Source organism: Symsagittifera roscoffensis, chromosome 6 (genome assembly GCF_963678635.1).
Source record: "Symsagittifera roscoffensis chromosome 6, txSymRosc1.1, whole genome shotgun sequence".
NCBI lineage: Eukaryota > Metazoa > Xenacoelomorpha > Acoela > Convolutidae > Symsagittifera > Symsagittifera roscoffensis.
Genome location: NC_087067.1, coordinates 48,171,607 through 48,194,978, shown reverse-complemented (window position 1 = coordinate 48,194,978; position 23,372 = coordinate 48,171,607). Strand labels below are relative to the sequence as shown.

General features: G+C 38.3%; 2 protein-coding genes across 2 annotated transcripts in view; both read right to left on the bottom strand.

Annotated features, from left to right (window-relative positions):
- LOC134847574 (B9 domain-containing protein 1-like) overlaps window positions 1-23,372 on the bottom strand; it is a 271,610-nt gene that overhangs the window by 140,527 nt on the left and 107,711 nt on the right. The window lies entirely within an intron of this gene.
- LOC134848783 (speedy protein A-like) lies at window positions 6,924-7,721 on the bottom strand. The gene has a single exon (XM_063866293.1). The coding sequence runs from the start codon at window positions 7,719-7,721 to the stop codon at window positions 6,924-6,926; it is 798 nt and encodes a 265-aa protein (XP_063722363.1).

Here is a 23,372-nt window from a genome sequence, read left to right as displayed (position 1 = left end):
CGACTTTCGTAACGAAAGTAACGGAATATTTGCGATCGGAGAGGTTTTTTTCTTCTCACAAATTTTTTTACTAGCCATTTTTGACAGGACTTTTTTACAGCATTCCAAAAGTATTGTTGTCTTGAGCTTAAATTTGAAAAAAATCACTTGTGATCTTTTTTTGTAAGGTTATGGGGTTTAAAGATAGCCATTTTGGCCAATTTCGGACAATTAATGCGCGATATATTTCGATCTATTAACGCGTAAACGGAGATTTAATCCGTCTTAGAAATTTTTCCAAACTGGCTGAAGAGAGCTTTTGTGCATGATTGATTTGTTACTAGGAGCGAAATCCGTCACTTTGTACTTAATATGGAGTGTGGGGGGGGGGGGGTAATTTTTGCAAAAATCTCAATTTAAAAAAAATATATTTTATTTTTTTTACATTTAATTTTTCATGTTAAAATACAGACAGAACATTCAGGGCCTCGCTCTGATACGAGCAGTCTTGTTTTTTTTCGCTGAGATTTTTGGGACCATTTTGAAATGAAGTTTAAGAACGTTGTTTTTTCCTGTAGTCATCAAAAAAGACTAGTCGTGCCATCCAAAACTCTTTTTTGATAAATCGATAAATACGATTAGAATATATCAATAACTTCTTTTATGTTTTTTTTTTAAACAGAACTGCTCAATTAATTAGTGTAACCCAAGCAGACCAAATTACCTTCTCTTTTGATTTTTTGGAGTCTGCTGGTCACGTGATTTCAAATTTCTAGGTCTCAATTCAGTGTTTTTGCAATATATTGGAAAAAGTCTCTTCAGTCAGAAATTCGTATTTCCATTCTTTAATGATCTTGAGGCATGTTTTTGACCAATGTCAATAAATAAAGTATCAATTGAAGAACAAAAGAATCTTTGGACTGCTTGCAATGATAAAAACAGGGGAAAAATTTCATCTCTACACTCTAGGATTTACACCCTGATTCCACAATGACTCCACTTCGGGAGAATTAACTGTTTCTCATTACTTTATATGTTATTGTATAGTTGATGCCAAATTGTTAACAATATGTTTTCGGTCGACGAATGCCAAATTGTTGGCCATAATTTTTCCGTCAACAATTTCGAACCAAATTAGTTAACGTTTCACGTCTGACTTTGCTTTTTGCTGATTCCCACACGTAAAACCGTTATCCACAAAACTGATTAGCCTCAAATGTCAAATATTAGAGTTTTTGACCCAATAAATTGTTCAAGGCCACCATTACCAATACTTTGGCATTAAATATATTTAAAAAAATATCATCTTCTCTTTTTTTCAAAACTTTTTAATGCCATCTTCGTTTGCATTATAAAAATTCCAGAAAGAGTCCATAATTTAGGTGGGAGTGCTTTATCAGATAATTTTTTAATTTTATTATAGCAAGTGATTAAGAAACTCTGTCTGAGCCGTATACGTAAAATAGTTAAACAAAATGGGCTCTAAATTTAATTTTAAAAAATCTTGAGTGAAAAATTACCAATAACTTGCGAAATAATTTTATCAAAAAATTGCAAAGCCTTTTTGCACTTCCATTCTTGAATTTTGCAATGGTTTGCCAGAGTAAAACTTACCATAGCTCGATGTCTTTCGCTTCAAATTTGATAATGTCAAGTTTCGTCGCCAAATTTTATCTTGTACTAATTTGATTCACCATGTCTAAATATGCATGGCTGATTACAGGTGTTTACATATAGTGCTGTTCAAAATGATAAAGGTCAGATAAAAGTAACAGAGTAACATGCGAGCATTAGGATGCAGTTAACCGACCAATGACTATATAAAACTAGATAATTAGTCTTAGAGTGAGATTCGGCGTTTGATTTCCGGCATCAATAAACCTATGGCTAAGACTGCTCGTCTGCTCTCAAAATCCAAACTGCCTTTGTTGTTCCGATTTTGGAAGGAAACGCAATTTTATGCTTGGGATGGTTTTTTATTCAGTCAATTTTCGCCGATCGTAATAGCAGTTTTGAGCAAAAAAATAAAAAATTTCATTGAAGATATCGACTTCTGGACTGTGAATATAGACCATTTGGTTGCAATTAGATCCAATGGAAACAAAAATTGACAATTTTGTCAAAAAGTGTTGATGCGCAGTTCATTACACTTAAAAGTCTCGATCCAGGTAATTCCACGGAAATACGGAAATTGTGAAAAAAAAGATGAAAAAATGTCCGGAGATTCTTCTATCTACATAATGGACAGAAAAAGTTTTTTAATCAGACAGGTTTATAATCAATCAGAAATATAGAATTGTTTAAACCAGATTTTGATAATCCTTTGCTGAATCAATTGATTAAGTGCAATCATTGAAAAAATTTTATTAATTTTTTTAAATAATGCTAAACACAATGATTTCAAGTAATTTAAAGAAACTACTTTGTTGAATAATTAGTGATAACTTTGAGTTTCACACATCAAATATATCCTTCAAATTTATTGTTCCGACTTTCGATACGAAAGTAACGGAATATTTGTGCTCGGGGTGGGTTTTTTTTTCTTCAGACAAATTTCGACTTTTTAACTAGCCATTTTTGACAGGACTTTTTTTACATCATTCCAAAAGTATTGTTGTCTTGAACTTAAATTTGAAAAAAAATCACTTGTGATCTTTTTTTGTAAGGTTACGGGGTTTAAAGATAGCCATTTTGGCCAATTTCGGACAATTAATGCGCGATATATTTCGATCTATTGACGCGTAAACGGAGATTTAATCCGTCTTAGAAATTTTTCCAAACTGGCTGAAGAGAGCTTTTGTGCATGAATGATTTGTTACTAGGAGCGAAATCCGTCACTTTGTACTTAATATGGAGTGTGGGGGGGGTAGTTTTTGCAAAAATCTCAATTTAAAAAAAATATATTTTATTTTTTTTACATTTAACTTTTCATGTTAAAATATAGACAGAACATTCAGGGCCTCGCTCTGATACGAGCAGTCTTATTTTTTTTGCTGAGATTTTTGGGACCATTTTGAAATGAAGTTTAAGAACGTTGTTTTTTCCTGTAGTCATCAAAAAAGACTAGTCGTGCCATTTCCAAAACTCTTTTTTGATAAATCGATAAATACGATTAGAATATATCAATAACTTCTTTTATGTTTTTTTGAAAACAGAACTGCTCAATTAATTAGTGTAACCCAAGCAGACCAAATTACCCTCTCTTTTGAATTTTTGGAGTCTGTTGGTCACGTGATTTCAAATTTCTAGGTCTCAATTCAGTGTTTTTGCAATATATCGGAAAAATTATCTTCAGTCAGAAATTCGTATTTCCATTCTTTAATGCTCTTGAGGCATGTTTTTGACCAATGTCAATAGATAAAGTATGAATTGAAGAACAAAAGAATCTTTGGACTGCTTGCAATGATAAAAACAGGGGAAAAATTTCATCTCTACACTCTAGGATTTACACCCTGATTCCACAATGACTCCACTTCGGGGGAATTAACTGTTTCTCATTACTTTATATGTTATTGTATAGTTGATGCCAAATTGTTAACAATATGTTTTCGGTCGACGAATGCCAAATTGTTGGCCATAATTTTTCCGTCAACAATTTCGAACCAAATTAGTTAACGTTTCACGTCGGACTTTGCTTTTTGCCGATTCCCACACGTAAAACCGTTATCCACAAAACTGATTAGCCTCAAATGTCAAATATTAGAGTTTTTGACCCAATAAATTGTTCAAGGCCACCACTACCAATACTTTGGCATTAAATATATTTAAAAAAATATCATCTTCTCACTTTTTCAAAACTTTTTAATGCCATCTTCGTTTGCATTATAAAAATTCCAGAAAGAGTCCAAAATTTAGGTGGGAGTGCTTTATCAGATAATTTTTTAATTTTATTATAGCAAGTGATTAAGAAACTCTGTCTGAGCCGTATACGTAAAATAGTTAAACAAAATGGGCTCTAAATTTAATTTTAAAAAATCTTGAGTGAAAAATTACCAATAAAATAACTTGCGAAACAATTTTATCAAAAAATTGCAAAGCCTTTTTGCACTTCCATTCTTGAATTTTGCAATGGTTTGCCAGAGTAAAACTTACCATAGCTCGATGTCTTTCGCTTCAAATTTGATAATGTCAAGTTTCGTCGCCAAATTTTATCTTGTACTAATTTGATTCACCATGTCTAAATATGCATGGCTGATTACAGGTGTTTACATATAGTGCTGTTCAAAATGATAAAGGTCAGATAAAAGTAACAGAGTAACATGCGAGCATTAGGATGCAGTTAACCGACCAATGACTATATAAAACTAGATAATTAGTCTTAGAGTGAGATTCGGCGTTTGATTTCCGGCATCAATAAACCTATGGCTAAGACTGCTCGTCTGCTCTCAAAATCCAAACTGCCTTTGTTGTTCCGATTTTGGAAGGAAACGCAATTTTATGCTTGGGATGGTTTTTTATTCAGTCAATTTTCGCCGATCGTAATAGCAGTTTTGAGCAAAAAAATAAAAAATTTCATTGAAGATATCGACTTCTGGACTGTGAATATAGACCATTTGGTTGCAATTAGATCCAATGGAAACAAAAATCGACAATTTTGTCAAAAAGTGTTGATGCGCAGTTCATTACACTTAAAAGTATCGATCCAGGTAATTCCACGGAAATTGTGAAAAAAAAAGATGAAAAAATGTCCGGAGATTCTTCTATCTACATAATGGACAGAAAAACTTTTTTAATCAGACAGGCTTATAATCAATCAGAATTGTTTAAACCAGATTTTGATAACCCTTTGCTGAATCAATTGATTAAAAGCAATCATTGAAAAAATTTTATTAATTTTTTTAAATAATGCTAAACACAATGATTTCAAGTAATTTAAAGAAACTACTTTGTTGAATAATTAGTGATAACTTTGAGTTTCACACATCAAATATATCCTTCAAATTTATTGTTCCGACTTTCGATACGAAAGTAACGGAATATTTGTGCGCGGGGTGGGTTTTTTTTCTTCAGACAAATTTCGACTTTTTAACTAGCCATATTTGACGGAATTTTTCAAACCATTCAAAAGGTATTGTTATTCTGAGCTAAAATTTGAAAAGATATTTCACCTGTGATCGTTTTTTGTAAAGTTATTGGAGTTTAAAGATTGCCATATTGGTCAATCTGGGACAATTCCCGTAACCAGTAAATTTTCTGAAACAGATCTGAAATAATCTTTTTCAGTTCTAAATTTCAGATCTGAAACAGGTTGTGAAATGTTTAAATAACGCTTCGATAGTTTAAGGATTGGTTACTTTATATCTATTTTCAGGTTTGAATTTTCTTTTTTTTTTGGTTATTTCAGATCTGAAAAATCTATTTCAGATCTGATATTTAATTTTTTTGGTTATTTCAGATCTGAAAAATCAATGATTTGGACTCATTTTTTGCTATTATTGGTTTCTTAGCTTCTTCTAGCAACTAGCAGGTACTCAGCAAAGTCTCAAGAAGGAGACTGCCGAAGTATGTTTCCCCAAGCATGCGGTAAACATTGGAAACGCAAAAGTAGCGCATGAAAATTAAAAATGTTACAGGTCTTCTAACATTTTTTGAAAACTTTTTAAGTCGGTTAAACGAAAAATGATGCAACTTTGGGAGGATAACTCAAAATTGATGATTTTTTAAAAGGAACTCTGTGGAAATCTGTTTCCAAACCTAATCACTCAGGGTTTTGAGCTTTGAAAATCCTTACAGAAATGAAGGAATAAAGAATTTTGCTGGGGAGTTTTTACAAATTTGGGTATTGGGTAGGGGATAAAAAGAGATTTTGATATCTTATCGTACGACATTTTGATTAATTTCAACTTCTCGAGAATAAACAAATTTTCATTCATTGTGAGGTGTAATTCAGCCGTAAGTTTAAAGCTTTGATACGCAAAAAGTGTATCAAGAGTAAACACTTTTATTGAGTAGGTTTCTCTATAGAGTTCTTTACCTAGTCGGATAGCTCTATTTTGTACAAGAAAAACCTCCAAAAAATTATGAAACAAGTAAGAGTCAACATCTTTTCCATCAATCAGAAAATCAATATGAAATTTTTCTTTTTTCTTGTAGAGTAGCTCGAGGAAGCTCAAATGATTTTTGATAGACACTTTCAAATAATAATTACAGCTGTTTAAAAAGTAATGAAAAGTTCATTTTTAAAAAATGCTGGAATCTGATTGATTGATATCGAGCAAACAGTGATACTAAAACATAACTCAATTCTGATTGTTTGATTTTCCCTCAGCAACAGTAAATAAATTTTAATTCGTTTTGACTGTCTTTACGTTAAAAGCAATCGCTCTATACTTTTTATAATCTTTTAAAATTCTTTTCAAAAATTTTTAACAATTCAGAGTAAGTAGACATAAACTATTAACTTTTTTGGGACATTTCAAATCTGCCACTTTGATATGTAGCAAGTACCAATTCCTTTATAATAAGACTTAACAACTCTCCCATTTTTTAGATGCCATCACTGAATAGAAACGAGAAAGTGCACTGTGGGGCTGTGGAAACATGTATGTTAGGGCGCATCATAGAGTCATTATACTCAAATCTTCAGCCCATTCTACGATATCGCCATTTTCAGCTTGAATGGCGTTCGGAGCATATATAGATTCAAAAGCAGCTTCCAATACCAAAGTTCAGAATAATTTATTTGTATTTCTGATAAAATGAAATTCCAGTTTGAAAGTATGTTTAACGGCACCTTGACAGAGCCGGTACATATCCTACACCATCTTAAGGATTGAATGGAACTTAATTAAACGTTTGATCTTATAAAAAAACTCTTTTCTTTCAATAGCTCTCGTGTAGTTTATTTCTGCACCGGATAAGTCAATCGCCTGATTTAAAACGAAACCATAAAATAGATTTTAAAATAGACTTTAAAATAGACTTTAACATATGTTTATTTCTATTTACAAGTTCTCCAATATCGAACCCTTGAAGTGACTTTCCTCTGCTGCTTCATCTCTCCATTCCAGACTCGAATCGCTACAAGCTTGCAAAAGAGTAGCGTTCGATACATGTCCCAAACCGCTATCGCCTTGCTCCAGGGTATCTGATAATTTAGAGAGCGCGTGGCAAGTCGGGGTGCTGTACACTTGTCTTTTCACTCTTTCCTCTCTCTGAAACTCGCAGATGAAGCAAAGCAAAATATTTCTTGATTTGCGGCGACTTGCGAAGTTTTTCTTGTAGTCTCTAAGAATCATGGCGTGGTCCAAAGATCTATTGCGGTTCCAAATCGGATGTTGAGGCGCCATTCCTCGAATCGTTTGACAATCAGCTTCATGAACAACGGTTTTATAGTCTAGACTCTTCACTAACTTGCGCATATCACCCATGAAAACTTTTTTGGGGTACAGACAGTTTGATTGTCGGTAGAGCCACGCATAAAGGTCATGCTTTAAATCAATATCATCCTCTTCAATTGCGCAGGCAAGATAAAGACACTGAACAAAAAGTCGCGGTGTGAACTGATATGGGGCTATGACGCATCTTTCTATGTAAGAGAATGCTATTGCGATCAAGTACCAATCAGTCATCAGATAACAGGGGTCAAACTTCCACAGATCCTTCAGGAACCTCCCGTCCAACAACTTCAGATATTCAAGCATCATAACTTCACGATGCGCTATCGCAGGAACGATATCAATAATGCTTTTTTCTTCTTTTATATCACAACTAACAGGGTTGTCATTGTTGTTGAAGTCCATTATGTTTACCTCGTTACCTGGTTTTTTGAATTTAAAATCATTTCTCACCTTTTTAAAGGACAATGTCTCTTGGAATCGTAACTGACCGCCCGACATTTGGACAGACGAACCGTAATTCTTCCGTTTAAAGGTAGCAAAATTTAATTTCGAAGTCGACCTATAAACCAGAGTGGGTTTTACATTCTTCGATTTGTGGACATTGTATTTCTGGATTAAACTCATAATTGCTTCTTTTCCTTTCAAAACCTTGACTAATTTTAGGAACCAGAGCGTCGAGTTTTGCAGAAATGTTTGCAGATGGCGGCGTAGTCCGAGACGCAGTCGAATTGGAGCTCTTGCACGCTTCAAAGCAATCCTACCTGTGGCTACAGCGTCGACAGCTTTCTTGACAACCATCAAATGTCAGGCTTTCTTGATTTTTGAACTGCTTTTGCCTAATTTTACAACTGAAAAATTTTTAAACTAATATTGAATATCAAGTATTCCATGTAATCAAAACTTAATAGCACAAAAAGTCGAACAAACGCATCCATAATTTTCAGTTATATCAAATTTATTAACAAATTTTGATCAATTTAGTTTTAATCAACAGAATTTTCTTTCAAATAGTTTTTGGAATAATTAGTTCATGCAAAAACAATATTTCATGTTCAGCAATCACAAGGACGCGAATCTCGTCGTTTAAATCATCCATTCTAACTTTCTGCTCGCGCACATCAGCGAAACTTAAAGTGAGTAGACGGCGCCAAAGGTAATCGAAGCATAGCATACTGTCAAAATTGGTCTCCCTCCGATCAGACACAGATACTCACTACGCAATCAAATCCATTTACTATAGATGGCATATAGCTAACCAAAATCTTCAAACATTGCAGCAATGAGTTTAACTATGAACGGACTTTCATCTTCTATCGACTTCATTGCAATCATCTAAAAAAAGTTTCTTAATTATTGTTCAGAAAATGAAAAAAAAACAGCAGTGTAGCAGGATTTGCAACTAGGAAACGCCTCTTCAACGCGCAGATTCCATACGAGGAGATGAAGAAAAAACAAACACTGTATTAATTAGAAATCATAGATTAACAATGAAATGTTTAAACATTGTTAAAACAAATTATGATGAAATAATCCAAACTTAAAAAGAAATTACAAAACCGTTCTTCGTCAGATAAGTTTATATTTATTCCACGCAATCTTTCCATAGACTGCCACTATTTTATCTTCAAGAAAAAGCTATTGAAAAAAATGGGTCTAAATTTAATTGTATTAAATGTTACAGCGTTCGCAAGTACACTATGTTCTTGCATGTTGCCCCCAATTGACACAGCTCAAATACAAATAAAACGATTTTTCTGAAGATAGAGATAGATAGATAGATAAGTCTTTAATTACCGTTTATGGGGTAAATCAAAAACAAATTGAGTTTATACGAGTTTTTAGAAAAGTTAAGATTGATAAGTTATTTAAGTTCTTCATGTGCTGCGTCGACATTTGACGAAGAAGGTGCAGAAAGAGTCGAGCGAAAACTTTGATTGAAGAGCAACGAACAAGAACTTCCAAAGGGTCGATTTTATATTCTTCATGGGGCCATGAATGTCCAAATTTAAGTTGGCTGATACATAATTTAGGCTTTCCACAGTTCTCAGAAAGTAACTGCCACATGTGGAAAATTTCCGGGAAACAAGAGAAGAAAACAAACGTTTCTGGTTTGATCTGTTTCCAGGTCTATTTGAGACAGAAGAATAATCGAAAACAATAAAATCATAGTAATTTTGCAACAAATTTAAGAACAGGATATAATCAGAAAAGATGAGATGATAGCATATTGGCAATAGCTCCAGTTGAAAAAGACCTTGCTTACAATCATGGCATCCTGTTATCCAGCGAGCAGCCTTTTTTGCAGTTATTCTAGTTTAATTAGAAAAGTAATGCTGGGATACCAAATACAAGAACTTTATGAAAAAATGGATCGTACACAAGAGATATATTGAGAATGCGTTAAAATTGTAAAATCAAACAAACGTTTTCCCACGTTTTAAAAATTCTAAACTATCTGTACAAAATGATCAAAGATCATGAAAAGTGTTATACACATCATTTTTTCAAAATTCAAAAAATTCAACCAATCAAAACTTTACAAATATTACTGGAATTATGTAACAACTATTATGAAACAATTTTAAACCTTTTGTCACAAATTTCTGAGAGTTTTAACCTTTTTTTGTTTTTACAATTTCGTTTTGTCGCTAATTTTTATGCTAACATGTAAGTAATTTCAAAAATTTTTGATTCAACCAGAATTTTTCGATTCTGGAACTATAGCCCTGGCGTCAGCTCCCTACTTCTGAACTCCCTATTTCGTTTTGTTTGGGGAATTAATTGGAACATTCTCTTTAAATAAAAAACAGCGTGACGCGTTACCAAGTTGATGGTCATTATGGTTGTTACAAGATCCCTTTGGAGAAAAAAACTCCCATATCTTTGATTTGCTCAACAAATTCTATTGATGCGTCAATTCGATAGAAGATGGGGAGAAAAAATTGAGATAAATTTAGTCTTGTCAGAGTGAAAATCGACATCGTTGAGTTTACACCACAAGGACACTCCGTGTAAGTCAGACTGTAAATTATTCAAGCATGAGCCACTGTTATCGGTAAACAGATAGGGAAAAGAAAAATTTACAACATCAGGCAGATCGTTGATACAAATTAGGAATTGTAGAGGGCTTAGGATAGTTGCTTGAGGAACGCAGCTTGATCCGCGGCCCTTCAAAGGACAGAAAACTGTTAACGCGCTTCCTCTGAATGCGATTCGACAAATAGGAACTGAGACGGATAAACGCGCTTTCAAAACCAAAAGCTGTAAAGTTGTTTGTGAAGTAAAACGTTATGAGACACAGAGCGAAACGGTTTTTGCATATCAAAGTAGATAGCACAAAAGTCTTCATTAACAATATTGCAAATATAGAGTTTATCAAAGTAATTTGAAAGTTGCGTGAAAGTGCAGGGCGGCTTTTTCATAAAACCGTGTTTGCTTTAAGACAGCCTATGCCGAACTTTGAAATACAAAAATTCAAAAATAATTTCTCGATACATAAACACAAACGTGCAAGGATAGCGCTACCACGATAGTTAGTAACGTCTGATTTTGAACTAGGTCATGTGATGAATAACATATGCTTCTTTCCCACTGTTGGGGCAAGAAGAGCAAGAAACAAAGTGTGAGAAAATAATGTGAATAATTGGGCAAAAAATATTGGCGTTCTGCAAATGGTGGAATGCCATCAGCTGTCACAGCTGAAGTATCTGGTACATTATAAAACAGATCATTAAAAACTTTTTCAGAGAAAGTTATATCGAAAAATGGGAAGGTACTAATGCCAGGTTGTTTTTAAAAAACAAAGCTTTCATGCTTAAGAACAGATAGGAAGAAAGTGTAAGACAGATCAGCTTATCCTTTTTTGATATCAGCTGATGAGAAATCATTGTGCCAGTCGGTCATATCTGGAAGTTTGACCTTGAGGATAACGAAATACGTAGTTTTGGGATGAAGTTTAATTTTTCAAAAATTCGAATTGAGCCTGTCATGCTCAACTTTCTCGCGACAATTGAAAACATCAGAAATAAAATCAGAACGACCGAATTGCAATTGCGGGAAATTGGCAGAAAAATAGCGGAAAATTGCTATTCGCAATTTCCGAGATTCTAGTAAAAAAAAACGAGAGTAGAGCTGTCCTATCTTGATCAGGGACTTCGGTACCGACAAACTTCCGGTATCGGTATCGGGCATCTAATTTGAAGTATCGGTATCGGTATCGTTTTTGCTGCTTAAGTGGTATCGGTATCGTTTTTTCTGAAAATAGCTTTTGAGTATCGGGAAAGTATCGTTTTGTATTGTATCTTAAAATAGACTCAGAAATAAAAAAACGTTTTGTCGAACATTTTTATTTATAACACAATAAATTCAAAGCAAATGCTGACATTTATTTAGAATATCATACCGAAATTAAGGTGAAAACCGAAAAGGTGAAATTAAGGAATTTAAGGTGAAAATTATAATGACCGACCGAGCGAAAACTGACAAAGTATCGGAATTTAAAATTTCAAGTATCGTTTCTATCAAAAAATGCGATAAATCCAGATCGAGTATCGGTATCGGTATCGAAGTATCGGAGACAAAAAAAGTATCGGTATCGAGTATCGATATATCGATGTATCGAACGATACTATCCATATAGTATCGTGCTCCCTGATCTTGATATAGGAGACAGATTAATCACGAGAGCAGATCGAAATCCAACTGAACCAGAGTGAACCGTCAGTGGAAAGGTGGACAACTGAAGTCTCCCAATGGTTCAGACCCCAAAACTATATTCTCAAGTTAAAACTCATTTCCTTTGATTGGAATTCATTCATAGCAAACTTCTCAAGTTATATTCAATCGTGTTTATGCTAGAGTTACTAATTAGCTTAATTACTCTAATTCTCAAGTGTGCTGTTATGTGAGTACCTAATTTAATTTTCCCGAGTGTTTTTTGTGATATTTATATTGAGATAAGGCAAGTTGTAGGTTGATTCATCTGAAATGGATCAAAGTTCCACTGTCCAATAAAAAGCAACCTAACGGATTGTTCCGACCCTGTTTTTAACGGCGTTCGTGTATTTTGGGTATTTTGAGACCTAAGTATGGGAACAATCTTAATTTCTAGAGTGGGGGGGGGTATTTTGGTAGTGGCGCTTAAGCTGTAACGGGTTTTAGTCTCATGTCGCAAGTGAACCGAATTGGCTCTGACCGTTTTGAGGTAGAAAAAAAACAAGAGATAGTGTCCCTGACTCCTGAGCCAATGGTTATAGGGCCTATTTTTCTTAAGCCTCATATGTGACCGAAGTAGACGATTATTACATAGTGTTTTTATGGTGCTCCTGGGTGTTTTCACGACATCATGACAACGGAGTCGAACCCACTTGACACAGCTCCGGGCTATATGCCCATTCTAGAGTACCGGTGGTACGGTTCAGCGGGAACGTGTAAACCTTCCGGTTGTACCGTGATAGCTTTTTAAGAAAACTCGAGAAAACTTCGTGGTACGCTCTCCGAACGAGGCTTAGCTAACCGAGTAAGGGGGTACCTAGGGGGACAAAAACACGAGCAAAAAAACAAAAAGCGAAACAAAACGAAGAAAAAAGAATAGAAAAAAGAACAAAAACGATAAAACAAAAAATGACCGTGACTTTGACACCAGATTAGTTGGATCAAACCTTTATATTAATTAAATAGTATACCCATACTGTTTTATAAGACCGATCGTTTCGATCAACCTAGCAATCTAATCCAGCAACCTCAATAAGGTGCCCGAGTGGGGCAGGTTGTTAAGGGTTTTTCAGATGGCTTGCAACTTAGCTGGACAACTAGGAGACTTGACTGGAAGAGGTGACCAGCCGAGTGGGAAAGTGGTTCACAAGGATTGAGTTGAACCACTAGGAGACTTGACTGGAAGAGGTGACCAGCCGAGTGGGAAAGTGGTTCCAAGGATTGAGCTGAACCGCTAGGAGACTTGACTGGAAGAGGTGACCAGCCAAGTGGGAAGGTGGTGCTGGTGACAAGTGCAATGCACGTCAAGGAGACAACCAGCACGGGACCGGTACAACAAGAGAAGGACGGGCAGGGGTGTTCTCAAGTTGATCAAAACGGGTATCGTTGAAATCCACATTACATTATAGGAGATAAGTGTAGGATTGGATAAGTAGAACCCCCCGGTTTTGAGGATTGTTTTTGCACAAGCAGGCCTGGAAACAGGTTCTACGGTTTTCTCTCGAGAGGTTTAGCACCCGGCGCTGAAGATAATTTTCGGCTTAAGAGGGGGGCTAAAGAGGGGGGAGGTTAGAAGGGGGGCTGGTTAGGTTAGAGGTTGGCGGTTGTAAATTGTAAAAAGGGAGGACACATTAGAGTAAATAATTGATCGACATCGTCAATTTAGTTACATTAGAACTTTACACGCGTCAATTATAAGGAGCGGATATCCAAATATAAGATCGAATTAAGGTAGGTATCCCGGTCGGATCGGGTGGGGGGATCGGAAGTAGACAGTTTTTGTGATACCCTATAAGATCGCTAGCAGGGGGGAGGAAAACGCGTGGCAATCAGGTACCAGACGTCTTTTTCGGACAAAGGTTGACAATTTTCAGCTTTGAATATTAAGTGGGTTCATCTCTCTGTTTTTATAATTTTTCCTGTTTAATTTTTTACGTTTTGGTGAGAATTTGTTATTGGTATTTGAACGAACAGGTGATCGCAAAATATCTGCGAAGAAGTTGGGTTTCAAATTGCCTGAAACAACGAAAGGGAGATAAATACAGGGGGGTCAGTATTTGAAGCTTTTGGCCATTAAGATAGGGTTTTTGGGAAAGTTTTTACTAGAGCTCAAGTGGTGGTACACGGTACAGTGGTTCAAGAGTCCCCACAACGAAGAGGAAGAAATCCTACTATCCAGACACTTGGTGACAAGTCTTGGGACAGTACCGAAGAAGACTTGGGACAGTGCAGTCTGGGGACTGTCTTGGGGCAGTGCAGTCTTGGGACAGTCTTGGGACAGTCTTGGGACAGTGCAGTCTTGGGACAGTTATGAGACACAGAGCGAAACGGTTTTTGCATATCAAAGTAGATAGCACAAAAGTCTTCATTAACAATATTGCAAATATAGAGTTTATCAAAAAAATTTGAAAGTTGCGTGAAAGTGCAGGGCGGCTTTTTCATAAAACCGTGTTTGCTTTAAGACAGCCTATGCCAAACTATGAAATACAAAAATTGAAAAAAAATTTCTCGATACATAAACACAAACGTGCAAGGATAGCGCTACCACGATAGTTAGTAACGTCTGATTTTGAACTAGGTCATGTAATGAATAACATATGCTTCTTTCCCACTGTTGGGGCAAGAAGAGCAAGAAACAAAGTGTGAGAAAATAATGTGAATAATTGGGCAAAAAATATTGGCGTTCTGCAAATGGTGGAATGCCATCAGCTGTCGCAGCTGAAGTATCTGGTACATTATAAAACAGATCATTAAAAACTTTTTCAAAGAAAGTTATATCGAAAAATGGGAAGGTACTAATGCCAGGTTGTTTTTAAAAAACAAAGCTTTCATGCTTAAGAACAGATAGGAAGAAAGTGTAAGACAGATCAGCTTATCCTTTTTTGATATCAGCTGATGAGAAATCATTGTGCCAGTCGGTCATATCTGGAAGTTTGACCTTGAGGATAACGAAATACGTAGTTTTGGGATGAAGTTTAATTTTTCAAAAATTCGAATTGAGCCTGTCATGCTCAACTTTCTCGCGACAATTGAAAACATCAGAAATAAAATCAGAACGACCGAATTGCAATTGCGGGAAATTGGCAGAAAAATAGCGGGAAATTGCTATTCGCAATTTCCGAGATTCTAGTAAAAAAAAAACGAGAGTAGAGCTGTCCTATCTTGATCAGGGACTTCGGTACCGACAAACTTCCGGTATCGGTATCGGGCATCTAATTTGAAGTATCGGTATCGGTATCGTTTTTGCTGCTTAAGTGGTATCGGTATCGTTTTTTCTGAAAATAGCTTTTGAGTATCGGGAAAGTATCGTTTTGTATTGTATCTTAAAATAGACTCAGAAATAAAAAAACCTTTTGTCGAACATTTTTATTTATAACACAATACATTCAAAGCAAATGCTGACATTTATTTAGAATATCATACCGAAATTAAGGTGAAAACCGAAAAGGTGAAATTAAGGAATTTAAGGTGAAAATTATAATGACCGACCGAGCGAAAACTGACAAAGTATCGGAATTTAAAATTTCAAGTATCGTTTCTATCAAAAATTGCGATAAATCCAGATCGAGTATCGGTATCGGTATCGAAGTATCGGAGACAAAAAAAGTATCGGTATCGAGTATCGATATATCGATGTATCGAACAATACTATCGATATAGTATCGTGCTCCCTGATCTTGATATAGGAGACAGATTAATCACGAGAGCAGATCGAAATCCAACTGAACCAGAGTGAACCGTCAGTGGAAAGGTGGACAACTGAAGTCTCCCAATGGTTCAGACCCCAAAACTATATTCTCAAGTTAAAACTCATTTCCTTTGATTGGAATTCATTCATAGCAAACTTCTCAAGTTATATTCAATCGTGTTTATGCTAGAGTTACTAATTAGCTTAATTACTCTAATTCTCAAGTGTGCTGCTATGTGAGTACCTAATTTAATTTTCCCGAGTGTATATTGTGATATTTATATTGAGATAAGGCAAGTTGTAGGTTGATTCATCTGAAATGGATCAAAGTTCCACTGTCCAATAAAAAGTAACCTAACGGATTGTTCCGACCCTGTTTTTAACGGCGTTCGTGTATTTTGGGTATTTTGAGACCTAAGTATGGGAACAATCTTAATTTCTAGAGTGGGGGGGGGGGGGGTATTTTGGTAGTGGCTTTTAAGCTGTAACGGGTTTTAGTCTCATGTCGCAAGTGAACCGAATTAGCTCTGACCGTTTTGAGGTAGAAAAAAAACAACAGATAGTGTCCCTGACTCCTGAGCCAATGGTCATAGGACCTATTTTTCTTAAGCCTCATATGTGACCGAAGTAGACGAATATTACATAGTGTTTTTATGGTGCTCCTGCGTGTTTTCACGACATCATGACAACGGAGTCGAACCCACTTGACACAGCTCCGGGCTACATGCCCATTCTAGAGTACCGGTGGTACCCCTTCCGGTTGTACCGTGATAGCTTTTTAAGAAAACTCGAGAAAACTTCGTGGTACGCTCTCCGAACGAGGCTTAGCTAACCGAGTAAGGGGGTACCTAGGGGGACAAAAACACAAGCAAAAAAACAAAAAGCGAAACAAAACGAAGAAAAAAGAATAGAAAAAGGAACAAAAACGATAAAGCAAAAAATGACCGTGACTTTGACACCAGATTAGTTGGATCAAACCTTTATATTAATTAAATAGTATACCCATACTGTTTTATAAGACCGATCGTTTCGATCAACCTAGCAATCTAATCCAGCAACCTCAATAAGGTGCCCGAGTGGGGCAGGTTGTTAAGGGTTTTTCAGATGGCTTGCAACTTAGCTGGACAACTAGGAGACTTGACTGGAAGAGGTGACCAGCCGAGTGGGAAAGTGGTTCACAAGGATTGAGTTGAACCACTAGGAGACTTGACTGGAAGAGGTGACCAGCTGAGTGGGAAAGTGGTTCCAAGGATTGAGCTGAACCGCTAGGAGACTTGACTGGAAGAGGTGACCAGCCAAGTGGGAAGGTGGTGCTGGTGACAAGTGCAATGCACGTCAAGGAGACAACCAGCACGGGACCGGTACAACAAGAGAAGGACGGGCAGGGGTGTTCTCAAGTTGATCAAAACGGGTATCGTTGAAATCCACATTACATTATAGGAGATAAGTGTAGGATTGGATAAGCGGAACCCCCCGGTTTTGAGGAACGTTTTTGCACAAGCAGGCCTGGAAACAGGTTCTACGGTTTTCTCTCGAGAGGTTTAGCACCCGGCGCTGAAGATAATTTTCGGCTTAAGAGGGGGGCTAAAGAGGGGGGAGGTTAGAAGGGGGGCTGGTTAGGTTAGAGGTTGGCGGTTGTAAATTGTAAAAAGGGAGGACACATTAGAGTAAATAATTGATCGACATCGTCAATTTAGTTACATTAGAACTTTACACGCGTCAATTATAAGGAGCGGATATCCAAATATAAGATCGAATTAAGGTAGGTATCCCGGTCGGATCGGGTGGGGGGATCGGAAGTAGACAGTTTTTGTGATACCCTATAAGATCGCTAGCAGGGGGGAGGAAAACGCGTGGCAATCAGGTACCAGACGTCTTTTTCGGACAAAGGTTGACATTTTTCAGCTTTGAATATTAAGTGGGTTCATCTCTCTGTTTTTATAATTTTTCCTGTTTAATTTTTTACGTTTTGGTGAGAATTTGTTATTGGTATTTGAACGAACAGGTGATCGCAAAATATCTGCGAAGAAGTTGGGTTTCAAATTGCCTGAAACAACGAAAGGGAGATAAATACAGGGGGGTCAGTATTTGAAGCTTTTGGCCATTAAGATAGGGTTTTTGGGAAAGTTTTTACTAGAGCTCAAGTGGTGGTACACGGTACAGTGGTTCAAGAGTCCCCACAACGAAGAGGAAGAAATCCTACTATCCAGACACTTGGTGACAAGTCTTGGGACAGTACCGAAGAAGACTTGGGACAGTGCAGTCTGGGGACTGTCTTGGGGCAGTGCAGTCTTGGGACAGTCTTGGGACAGTCTTGGGACAGTGCAGTCTTGGGACAGTCTTGGGACGGTGCAGTCTTGGGACAGTCTTGGGACAGTCTTGGGCCAGAGCAGTCTTGGTACGGTCTTGGGACGGTACGGTCTTGGGACAGTGCAGTCTTGGGACAGTGCAGTCTTGGGACGGCGCGGTCTTGGGACACTGGTCTTGGTACAGTGGTCTTGGGACAGTGGTCTTGGGACAGTGGTCTTGGGACACTGGTCTTGGATCAGTGGTCTTGGGACAGTGGTCTTGGGACAGTAGTCTTGGGACACCAGTCCTGGGACAGTAGTCTTGGGACAGTAGTCTTGGGACAGTAGTCTTGGGACAGTAGTCTTGGGGCAAGGGTCTTGGGACAGTGGTCTTGGAACACTAACAAGAAGTACTGGGACAGCACCGAGTACTCTTGGGACAGTAGAGAGAAAGCTTGGGACAGTACATAGAAGAGTTGGGATAGTAACGGGAAGTCTTGGAACAGTATAAAAAAGTGGGGTGACGGTACTAAAGAGTACTAAGACAGGTTGAAATAACTAATCGCTAAATTAAAAGCAATAGGACTAGTCGGAATGTTAAATTGCGATAGATTCGGTACTGTGGGAATCACGAATGAATAAATTTTTCATAAAGCTTAAAAAAGAATAGGAAACGTTGTTTTTATTATATTGTAAATTTCTTTTTACTAATTTTATCATAAGAGATTTTATTCTTAGAGTAGAATTTTGTATATAGTAATACTGCAAATAGTAATAATTGTAAGTAAAAATAATGAGACGAAGTAGGGTACCGATAGCTGAAAAAAGAGCTACTGGGTCAAAGACAAAATATAACTCATCGCAGCAAAAAATGAAAGTGATGGGACCAAGCATAACAAGGAAGAACTTTTCAGTGAGCATGGTCAACACAAGAAGTATGAAAGAGAGCGCACAGGAGAAACAGAGGGAACCTGCCATTGAGATCGATCTAGAGACACCAGACCAGAGTGTTGATGAGGTGGAGAAGAAGACAACGGAATCAACACCGATGCCGAATGCGGAGGAACAAAACCAAAAGTCGAAGGAATTCTCACCGATAGACACTATGGAAGACACGACGGGAAAGACGCCAGAAACAATAAAGGACAAATCTCAAGTAGAAAGAACGTCGTTTACAGAGAAGATAGCGATGATGGTCGGAATGAAGTCGAGAGACGTAGCAGCGGAAGAACCAAAAGCCGAGAAAGGCAGAACATTTGGGACAGTTTCCACGATAACAACAGAAGCGAACCAAGACGATGACCAGGTCAAGCAAGGGGCAGCAGACACCGATGGAGCAACACCTAACTATGAAAAAACAACTCCTCTTGAGCTGGGCGATTTGATGGCAAAGCTAGATCAGATCGACAAGAAAATGAAACACAGTGAGGAGGATAGAGAGGTAATAAAGATAGAATTAAGATACAACAAACACGAGTACCTGGACAGCTATTTCAACCTGGCCAGGGCAACAGAGGAAAAGCTTCAGCAGATGTCAGACAAGGTAGACGCCACTGACGAAGAACAAGAGAAGAACATCAAAAAAGACTTGCAAGAAATGAAACAACGATATGATGCTGTCAACAGCCATTTGGGGAGTCTGGAAACAAGAATGGACACAATGAGTAGGGACCAGGCTGAGAGTTCATGTGCAATAGAGGCAAAACTAGACGCCATCTTGAGAAACTCTACGTCACAGGACAGGCCGGCAGCAGATCGAACGCAAGGCAACAGAGTTGACTTCGTGGAACCACAACGGAACAAGCGGCAATCAACACCGTTACCATTACCCCGGGATGCGGCGAGCACAGCACCGGGGGGGGGGGGGCAAAACAATTATGAAAAGTGGAACAGCAATTACGACGATTGGTCCAGGAGATTCCACGACTCACAATAACGTGGAACCGGATGCTATAACGTGTGCAAGCACCTGGGAGATGATGAACAGGACACTAGAAGCCTTCGCCACGAGGAACACCAACTCGAGTGACAGAAGAGGTAGCAAATCCAGGAAAACTTTCAAAAAACCGAAAGAATTCAAGGATGATTCAGACGGATGCATTGATACTTGGGTAGAAGTCATGAGATTACACTTGGAACAAGACAACTTGAACGACGAGAGACAAGCATGCACAGCAATACTCAGCAACTTAGAAGGCACGGCGTTGAAATGCGTAGTTGCGAAGAAGGAAGAGGAACGCGACACTGCGGATAAAATCTTCGAGATATTGTTGAATCGATTCGGGCCAGGCATGAAGGGTCATCAAGCGATGATGCGATTTGAAAAGAGAAGGCAACGGGACGATGAATTGATTGATCGATTCCTAGATGATCTCGAGAGCTTGAGACGAAGAAATGACCCTGAAGAGTCAACGAACAGAAGAAACTTTAGCATCGCCTCAAAGTTCATTGATGGGGTAAAAAGTGATGACTTGAGAACAATGTTAGCAACGTACTTTACATTGTCGAAAGACAATGCAACGACTCCAGAAGAGATGAGACAGAAGTCAAGAGAGCACATGCTAATGAAGCCCAAGAAATACACATATTCGGATAACAGGAACATGCAAGGGGGGAGCCAACCACAAAGGTCGTCATGGTACAAGCCTAGAGATGACATGGACAAACGTAGATCATGCGCGAACTGCGGGTCAGCTGATCATATCATCACGTGGCGGATTGCACAACATACAAGCAGGGCATGAAGAGTCTGGGATATGCACCAGATGAGGAAGATATGAGCAAGATGGAGGAACACGAGTACTATAGTGGCTTAATCATCAAAATAGGTGCAAGATGCTTCTTCTGCAATCAGGAGGGGCACTTCAGGATGGACTGTCCTTTGTTTTGGGAGGCAGTCAAGAACCAGAGTCACCCCAAGCATAAATTGGCATTAGCGGCGGTGAAGAATCAGAGAAATAGACAAACTGAGTTTGAAACAAAAAAACTTGGAAGCACCGAGTACGGAATTGCCAACGAAGACAGTGAAGGCTGTAACGCAAGTTAATAGTGCGATAGAGGCCACGGCCAGGAATGCCCTAGAGATAAATTAGGAGAAAGCGGCGTCAGAGGCGATTAACAAGGTGAAACAGGACCTAGCGACGAAGGAAATAGAGCAACGGTTGAAGCAAGAGATCGACAGACAGAGATTGAATGAGACGTTAAGTTGCTCGGTGCCAGTGCCAGAAGCTGTAGCAGGGTCGACAAAGAGTGGAAGTTGCAACACTCTGAAAATGGTGACGGGAAAGCCATTTGGCATAACAAAAATCGGAGCCAGGATAATGTCACTAATCACTGTAGGTGGCCATGAGGTGACAAGGAATTTAAGCGAACCCAGCGACCAGACAATAATGCACATCGACGTATACGCAGATTACTTGAGTGCGATAAGCCCACAGACGACTTCTAGAGCCTTGAGGGCGCTACTCACGAGAGGTGGCAGCAAGGCGGTACGTGTGGACAACAGATATACAGAAGCTTATGGTCCGCATGAGGTGATGTTGAATATAGATGGGATAAACATCTACACGAAAACAAAGATAACATGTGATGAAGATCTAGTGGGGCAAATCTACGTGGGCAAAGAAGAACTAAAGATGAGATCGATTGGACACTGCGCCATGCTGGAGGAAGATGCAATGCACATCGGGACAGAGGCAGACGTATCAGCACATGTGCTTGACATAAGTGGCAAGAAGACTCAGTTGCGTGGGTTACTCGATACTGGAGCGGTCTTGAGTGTAATACCAATCGAAACTTGGGAACGATTGGGCTTCAACAAAGATGACTTGATAGACTCGAGAATACGGTTGTCAGCTGCTAACAAAGGGGCGCTGCGGGTGCTAGGCAGAACACCAATAATAGCCCTAAATCTGGGGGAACGCAATCTGTGGATGAGCTTTTTTGTAGCAGAAAACCTAGATGAGTCTGACCAGTTCATTTTAGGCAGAGACTTCATCAGGAACTTCGACTTAACAATTGATTTAAACAATGCGTTGTTCACGATACGGAACCCGGATAGGAGGTACGCAATTAAACCGGTAAATTTAATAATAGCGATGAAAATAAAGCACCGGTATTCTTGAGTAGGAGGGTGAGGCTGAAGGCGAACGAAGCGGCAATTGTAAGCTTGCGAATGAAAAATTACAATGAACTAAGAGATAAACAAGCAAGTATGCATAGTCCCAAATCCTAATAGTCAAAGTGCTGCTGTTTTAGGAAGATCCTTCTCTGTAACCAAGAGCGGTCTCTGCGTCAGTGTCTTGTTGAATACTCTTGATATACCCATCACGATACAGAGGGGGAGAAAGCTGGGATATGCTTTACCCGTTAAAACTCGATATGAAATGACTGAAAATTCAAAACAAAATGAAGTTGTTGATTGTCCCAATCATAGGGACAAAATTTGTATCTTGAGACGATTAAAGAAAATAAAAGGTTCATCAGGTCTTGTGAAATCACTTAAGTAAGAGACAGACGATGGGCTATCGAGCTGTTCGAATTTTTCGGAACGGCCCACACTAGATGAAATGCAGAGTGATAAACCGGTCCTACCGGAGATCAAACATTTAAGGGGCAAGATAACGGACGAACAGCTCGAAGCCATCAAGGACGTACTAGAGCGGAACGAGGAAGTTTTTTCGAGACATAAGGCAGACATCGGGTGTTGTAATTTTGTTGAGCATGAAATAGAACTTGAAGAGAATGCGGTACCACACAGGGAGGGGGCGAGGCGCATGACCCCACACAAATCAGAGGCATGTAGGAAAGAAATGAGACATTACTAGAGTATGACATGATAGAACCATCCAAGTCACCGTGGGCGTGTGGAATAGTCATGGCCAAAAAGAAAGGCAACCAATTGAGGTTTTGCTGTGACTTTCGGTGTCTGAACTCCGTCACGGTGAAGGATGCCTATCCCATACCTAGGATTGACGAGAGCCTCTCGAAGTAAGGTGACGCAAAATTTTTTACGACTCTTGATTTAGGTTCGGCCTTCTGGCAGGTCCCGCTGAGGAAGCAAGAAAGAGAAAAAACAGGGTTCGCTTGCGAGTTGGGGCTGATTCAATGGAAACGGATACCGTTTGGTCTTTGCAATGCCACAGCTACATTTCAACGGTTGATGGCACATGCGCTGATAGGTGTGACAAAGAAGTACGGCAATCTGGTAATGTGCTATGTGGATGACGTGATAATAGCAACGCTCACACTAGAAGACCACATCGAGCGACTGGACGAGGTGTTTTCATGTATGAAGAGGTCGGGGATAAAGTGTAAAGAAGAATCATTCCAGAGAATAAAGAAAGAGTTGTGCGAGGCACCGCT